The 7201-nt window shown below is 34.8% G+C and overlaps 2 protein-coding genes across 2 annotated transcripts; both read right to left on the bottom strand.

The window, feature by feature from the left end:
* Positions 1-696: 696 nt before the first annotated feature.
* GCK72_023046 (uncharacterized protein) lies at positions 697-2548 on the bottom strand (the record flags this gene model as incomplete). The annotated part of the gene is made up of 4 exons (XM_053735201.1): positions 697-894; positions 942-1070; positions 1935-2053; positions 2365-2548. 4 exons carry the CDS (start codon positions 2546-2548, stop codon positions 697-699), a joined length of 630 nt encoding a protein of 209 aa, XP_053578767.1.
* Positions 2549-3681: 1133 nt separating this feature from the next.
* Positions 3682-4997, bottom strand: GCK72_023045 (uncharacterized protein; the record flags this gene model as incomplete). The annotated part of the gene is made up of 3 exons (XM_003095810.2): positions 3682-3831; positions 3899-4273; positions 4830-4997. The coding sequence occupies 3 exons, from the start codon at positions 4995-4997 to the stop codon at positions 3682-3684; spliced, it is 693 nt and encodes a 230-aa protein (XP_003095858.2).
* Between the last annotated feature and the right edge of the window lie 2204 nt (positions 4998-7201).

Genomic DNA, 7201 nt, shown 5'->3' with positions numbered 1-7201 from the left:
AGAGGGGCATGAATACGCAATAAAAAACGGTTTGATTGACCATCCGAAAAAGAGGTGATAAGGAAAAACATTTTATGTTTCAATATGAAAAAAAGGGGAAGGGTGGCATAATTTGTTTGATAAAACGTCACAAAGTTCTGATGATCATTGTGATGTAAGTCGGGGGGGGGGGGGGCATTTTTTTGAAATCAGCGCTTGTGAGCTTTTTTCTTATTAGCGACATTTTTCTTTTGTGAGCACGCTACACTTTTACATATATGAGCTTGATTTGTTTTTCTTCAAACGTGAAATGGATTTGATTTTAGTGGTATCGGTTTGGTCGACAGTTCAAAGAACCTCTGGAACCGAAGTTCTATCATCTTTAAAATAGTAAACTTGTACATATTGAAACTGTATTATTATAAATAAAAACGTTTTAGTGATGAGAACACAACTCTACTACATGTTTATGATGAGTCCGACCAACTATTCTTTTAATTTGGAAAAATGAACATTTCACTTCTCACAATATATGTATCTTCAAGCATTATTCTTAAATCTCAGCATAAACGCTGTTAGAGTTGATTACTGATTAGTATCTATTCTTCAAAAGCAGCAACTTATTATGGTGAGTGTCACTAGCTTTCATACTTATTGGGATTCAGCCAAAGATATTCACAATAAAGTTTATTCACGAAAACTCTTGAATCCTCATTTTCACGACATTTCTCTATTTGTGATTGCGAGCAGAACAATGAAAAAAATAGATCCAATTAAGAAAATATAAGGGCCGTTCTTCTCTTTGACAAACCACCAGGCTCGACGAATCTCCTTGTACTCGTTTTGAATCTTGTTGATTTGAGCATTACTGTAGTCCTCCATCGATTTGGTTTGGTTCAAGACGTTGTTGTAGTTCTGTGTGTTAAAAATCAATCAATGAACTAGTAAAGAATAAAGCTCACTTTTCTATGATTTTTGCTAGCACGGCGTCTCACTACAATGATGTTTTTTCCAGATTTAAATTTGAATCCACTAGTCTTCTTTTGAAAGCCGCGAGCTTTTCCATTTCCAAAGATTGAACGCCGAGGCATCTGCAATTACAAAGTATATGTTTGATAAAGAACACTTGTTGTAGATAAAACTATCCGCGTTCAAAAACTTACTATTGACAATAATTCTGTTTGCATGACGTGCAATACACTGAAGACTCGTGCATTTTGTTTTCAATGCAACTATTAATAGTTCCAGTGACCAGAGGCGTTTGAGCCAAAAACTGCCCTTCGTTTTTCATTTCCTTCTCTTTCAGAGCTTCAACGAGAGTGAAGTTTGTGTGTGTCACGACTGAAAACTGCATTTTGTCATCTGGAAGTACTTACTTATTTTTTCTTACAGTTTTCGCTCCGACAAAGAGTGCATGTAATTTTAAAGTCGTTCTCGCTTCTCAACCGAGCAACGCATTCTGCGCACAGTGTGTGCCCACAAGAGATCAAGACAAGTGGTTTATTCGAACCGTTTGCTTTAAATTCTAACTGACAGATGTTGCAACATAGATCCTCTTGTCTAAAAATTGAACATCATTCTAGATGAGCTATAGAAACTGGACAATTTTTATTTTATCGATCCCAACTGACGCTATTATCAAATTTTTGAATCAACACACCTCAAATTTCCTAGCTCATCATACTGTCGAAAAAATAAAGTTTCGACAAGGATTTCAAAAAAAATTTCGCGGGCTGGAACAAGCAAGCGCATAAAGTTCTGGGCGGAGCTTAAACTGCAATCGCCGCATTTCTAATTTCAGTTGTTTTTTTTCAAATTAAGAACCGCGCCGCTTGCAGATTTAAGCTCCGCCCAGAACATTATGCGCTTGCTTGTTCCAGCCCGCGAAATTTTTTTTTTGAAATCCTTGTCGAAACTTTATTTTTTCGACAGTAGTCTCCAACTTAAATTTTTACATTTTTGGTCTCTTCTCTATTTCCAAGATGAGCCGTAATGGTGAGGTCTTGATAGCGTCTTTCGGGACATGAACGTAAACCATTGTATGTCACAATTATAGTGTTCACAACTGAGTATTCTGAAAATGGACAAAATTTATTCATAAGTAATACTACACGAGAAATGCACAAGGTAATATCCCTACGATTTTATCATATTTGTCACGGGTCGGGCCTATTTCGAAATGTTTGCCCGGAGAAAAGACATTTTCTCGAAAAACATGTTCTTCGACAATAATTTTTGAAAACACAGTTTTTGCGGCATTTTGAACTGTAATTTGAGTAGTAACTTGACAAAATTAAGTAGTTCTACAGTAATAAGAAGCTGAAATTTATTGGGGTGAATTCAAAAAAAAATTTCCACCCGGGCAAGTATAATTTTAATTCTTACCATCTGGTGGATAAACTTTGAAGCAGTCGGGTAGATTGTGTTTAATTTCGATTATCATTTCCTCCTCGTAACGATGTGCTTCGAATAAAACACCGACGGTTGTGATTCCCGTATCCGAAAACCGCAATGTGTTGTTTTTAATAGTCAAAAGATCATCGTTGTTCGGGTCGGAAAGTCTGATCATATCTGAAATTAAATATAACCCAGTCATACTTTGCTGAAGTATTGAAAATATGTAGTATTAGAGATAATTAATTTATATCTGAATCAAGAAAGAGACGTCTAGAGCTCTTTGAAAAAGGCTACTTTGAAATCAGGTTATGGAGAAGCTGCTTAGCAATTTGTTGTACTGTCTAATTAAACAAAAACTAATGTAAGGTTGAACTTTCTTTTGAAACGCTGAAAAAAGTGCTAGAGTTCATAAGTCTAAAATAGTGCCCTCGGGAAAATCATCATAATCTACCAAAAAATAATTGAAATCAGTTGAAAAACAGCGTGTTTTGAGGTTTTCTACAAAGCGTTATTAAAAATTACGTTTTCAGAAAGAAATAATTTTTCTAATTTTTTTGTTCACAAAACGTTTATTGCAATGTTTCTTCCAATTTACCTTAACATAAAAATATGTAACAAACATAACTTCACAAACATGTGTTTCCTACTGTTATATAAAACACTTTTTACTTGATTTTTGGAGGTTATGTTTGTTTTACAGCAATGATGGAAGTTGAAAAAAATATGTCGTTAAAAAACGTTTAAAAACAACTGATTTTTTTCTGAATATTTCTGCTCTCTTTCGAAAAAAAATTATGCAATACAGTCAGAATTCAGCAGATTCACACGTGAAAGTGTGAATCTGTACTCACCTATGCTCTGCACTTTAAATGAGAATGTGTATTTGTGATTATCAAAACATTAATAGCTTGAATTTTAAGAACTACTCTCAAAATTTGAACTTGAAAATCGTTTATCTGAACTTGAAAATGAAAAGTGCAAAACATTGGAAAGAACGAAAATAAAAGGTCTGGCAACTATTACACTTTAAAAAAACTAAACAAGTTGAATATGTTTTGCAGACCACGTATGCATTCGATAACTTCACTTCCACTAACCGCTGGGCATATTTTTTTTGATGAAAGCTAATGTTACGATTGCTGACTGATTGTTTCTCTAAAGGACGACGGAGCAAAAAGGAACACGTTTTAACTCGATGACACATAAAATTAGTGGTTAGTTAGTTATATTTTTCATTCAACAAGGTTTTATTTCCATATCAAATCAAGTCGTGCCAATAATACATTAGTAAGTTTGGTTAGTTGGTTAATCTGAGGTCGAGCTGGTGTCACTGTAGTAATACGTTTTAGCCGGGGCAAATTGAACTGGTAGAGGGATTGGAGTAGATACTTCGGATGTGGTAGAGTCAGAGATTACAGATTCCGTCGTTTCTGTCTCTTTTTTGATGTCAAAGATCTAAAAATTTCTATTTTTCGAAAATTTCACGAAATTTGAAATTGTTACCAGAATTTGAAATTGTTACCTTGTATCCGAAAAAAACGAGCATGACCACAAAAGTACAGTAGATGATCCAGATATTGAAGAAAGTTGGGAAAATGTAGACAATGCAGTGGCAGAAAGTTGTGAAAGAGTGATAGATCGCCGTGTAATAATCTCCATTGTAAGCATAGTTGTTTTTTGCATCCCAAAGCTCTTCGATTGAAATGCGCATGAATGGTACAGTGAGATGGTAGATTGTTGCAATTGTCGCACAAACTTGAGTAAAAATCAACATCATTGTTCCGATTGGGTGTTGGTATACAGCAACAATTGAACCGATGAGAGTTAGGAAGAAGAAAAAAGCCAGAGTTTTGACTCTTTCTGGGGTTGGTTCGATTTCCTGATTCATGTCGAGACTCTGAAACATTTTTAAATTTTAATGTTTTCTGGATGAACGTAATGTTATTATTATTATTTGGTTTGAGTGGGGGGGGGGTACAGGTTAATACATTTTCAAGATATTATGTGATTTGTGTTATTGGTAACCCTAACTTCATGTTTGTAATTGACAGCTCTTTTTCACGTGTCTAGTCAAAAACTATGAAACCTAAAATACACATACATCCAAAGAGTACATACATATAAGTTACTACACAAATTGATTACAAAAATAATGTTCCAATTGGACCGGATTATGTATTCTACTTTCTTGACTAAAATCCAAAAAATCAAAACCAGGAATTCTGTACTTGATGTCTGACAATTATAATTTCCCATTTAACCCGGAAGTGAAATACTGAGCTATTATAATTAGTTGTTGATTATTTGTCAATATGCAAAATATGTTTATTGAGAAGCTGTCCAATATTCAGTACCAAACTAAAGTTACAGTTTTGTATTGTGAGTATGAAATAAGAGTGCATCATTTCACTGGTCATTTTTAAAATATATGAACATAGGTAATAATGACTCACCGCGGTTTCCCCTCGCCATTCGCTGACCATATAACGAAGCATCATTTGAAACACAGTGAGATCGAGAACAATTTGAAGAATTGAGTACCCTACTACATTGATCACTTTGGCTTCATATCCTCTGGTGCACTTATTGAATGTCTTTTTGGCGGTTGTCCACTGGAACATACTTCATAAAATGAGAATTGTATGATATCATGCAAAACGCTTACTATACTACTGGTCGTCTCACATAAAAGAAATTGCTTCTTTGGTATCTTCTTTGACCCTAGAAGGGGAACCTCCATGTAACGACAGAAATGAGCTATCGAGAAACCAATTCAAAAAACTTTTCAAATGCACTAAAACCCACAGCCAAAATAATTTACGACCGCTCATGAAGTTTGGAATAGAAAAACTAGATAAAATAATAATTGACGTGAGTAGTTGTAAGAAATTTTACAACATTCATAAATCTCAACTACTCAGAAAAAGAAGGAAACCAGACTTGTCAAAAAAAAGGCTGAACTTTCGCTCGGTTCTGCCCGGTCCGCCCCGGATAAAAAATTCGGTACTCATTTTTAACAAAATCTTTCGGAATTTTTCAAAAATTGAAGTGTTTATATTATCATACATATTTACTTTTTGTTTGAGTTTCAAATTTTTAGTTCTTACATTTTTTATTTTAAAAAGTTCAGAAAAATACAGAATTTTGGTTCAAAACGGGAAGGGCGTGTGACAAGTCTGATGAAAACTGACTGCACTTACCAAACCGGTAGACTCTCTTCTCGGGGAAGCAATGATCTCTGTGGTGGAGGTACTAATTGATGAATTAGTGTTCATGAAAACAACTGGATCACCTAAAAAATTTGAAACTTTTTTGTATCAAACGAAAAGAGGCATTTTGAACGGTGAAAAATAATTTCAGACAATTTGAGACGTATATATATTTTTTGATTTGATGGGTAAAATAAGAGAAATTTAGTAGCAAGTACTGCTCTCACTTCAGATTTTCAATTTACGAATACACTTCAGAAGTCATTTACGAAACTGACGTAGTCATGACGACTGTCAAAACTTTCACTCAGCTACGAGTTTAACAAAAATAATGAATAATGTATTGTAGGAATAGAATTTAACAAGCATGATATCTCTTCAGTTGATATTTTTTTTCACAGTGTCAAAACCGGTCAGGTTACAAGCCTTCAAACTATTCAATCACTAGCGTTCCGTTTTAAGAGATAATGCGGTACACAATGCCCAGACACTCAGCTAGATTCTCCAAATCTACAGATTCCTCTGTCATACGGTAGCACAAAAAGGAATTTAAGAAAAAACAATAACATTATCTGCGGGGAGCATATTTTGTGAATGAACCCAACTCTTCGTCTCTCAAAGGAAAATATGCTCAAGACTGGGCTCAAGATTTGAATTTAGACTAAATAGACCTATCTCCCCCCAAAAGCTCCGCCTCCTGGAAAAAGCACTCATTGAAAGCATCCTCCCAACACCCCAATTTCGTTGAATTCCAGCAATCTATCCATCCAGTTGACACTTTCATTGCCACGTCATTCGTCTCCAGTCACCCCACAGAAATCGCAAGAAAAAGAGGACAAAGGAAACGAAAATGGCTCTCCGCAAAATGAAAGTGTCACTCTCGGATGGCTAACTGAGGAGTCGGAAATAAATGAAGGACACCTCAAATTGAGGAGCGGGATCGGTGTCCTCATTTTCCCAAAAACGCATTGTTGTGAGGGACGACCGTTTTATTGTCATTTTTCTTATTGAAATATTGGCAAACGAAGAAATGGTGAGATGTAGCGCAACTGGAGAAGAAAGGAAATGGATGAGGACTTGAACATTGATCCATGAATGTTTTGGTTTGATAAAAGGGAAAATTTCAAAATAAAATGTTCTTAAACTAGCAGTGGCTATGAAAAAAAGTAGAAAATCATAAATATCCACTGTGGAAATGAAAAAAATTACTGAAATATCGTAAAAAAGCTGTATCGAAAAAACAAAACACAGCATTCAGAATTTTATTCAACACAACGCTTGAACCTTCTAATCACAAAGTGTTCCATCTCCTCTTTATTTCTGATTTCGAACAATTTTGGACAGAAACTGAGTTTTGTATTCCGCTACGTTTTTTTTCTAGAACAATTTAATTCTGCGAAAAGGGCATTCCGAAAGGATTGGATTCAGGTTCAAAAACTGGTCAGAAGAAAATTTTATGAAAATCTGGAAAAATGTGTTTGCTTCTTAATGAATCAAAAGAGTATGGAGCTTGTGAAAGTGCACGAAACAAACGTTTCAAAAATCTTAGAACGTATATTTTTTTCCGAAATCACAAATGTTATAAACAGAGGAAAAAACTGTTGGGGATAATACAT

Source organism: Caenorhabditis remanei, chromosome X (assembly GCF_010183535.1).
Source record: "Caenorhabditis remanei strain PX506 chromosome X, whole genome shotgun sequence".
Lineage (NCBI taxonomy): Eukaryota > Metazoa > Nematoda > Chromadorea > Rhabditida > Rhabditidae > Caenorhabditis > Caenorhabditis remanei.
This window is presented reverse-complemented; position numbering and strand designations above follow the sequence as displayed.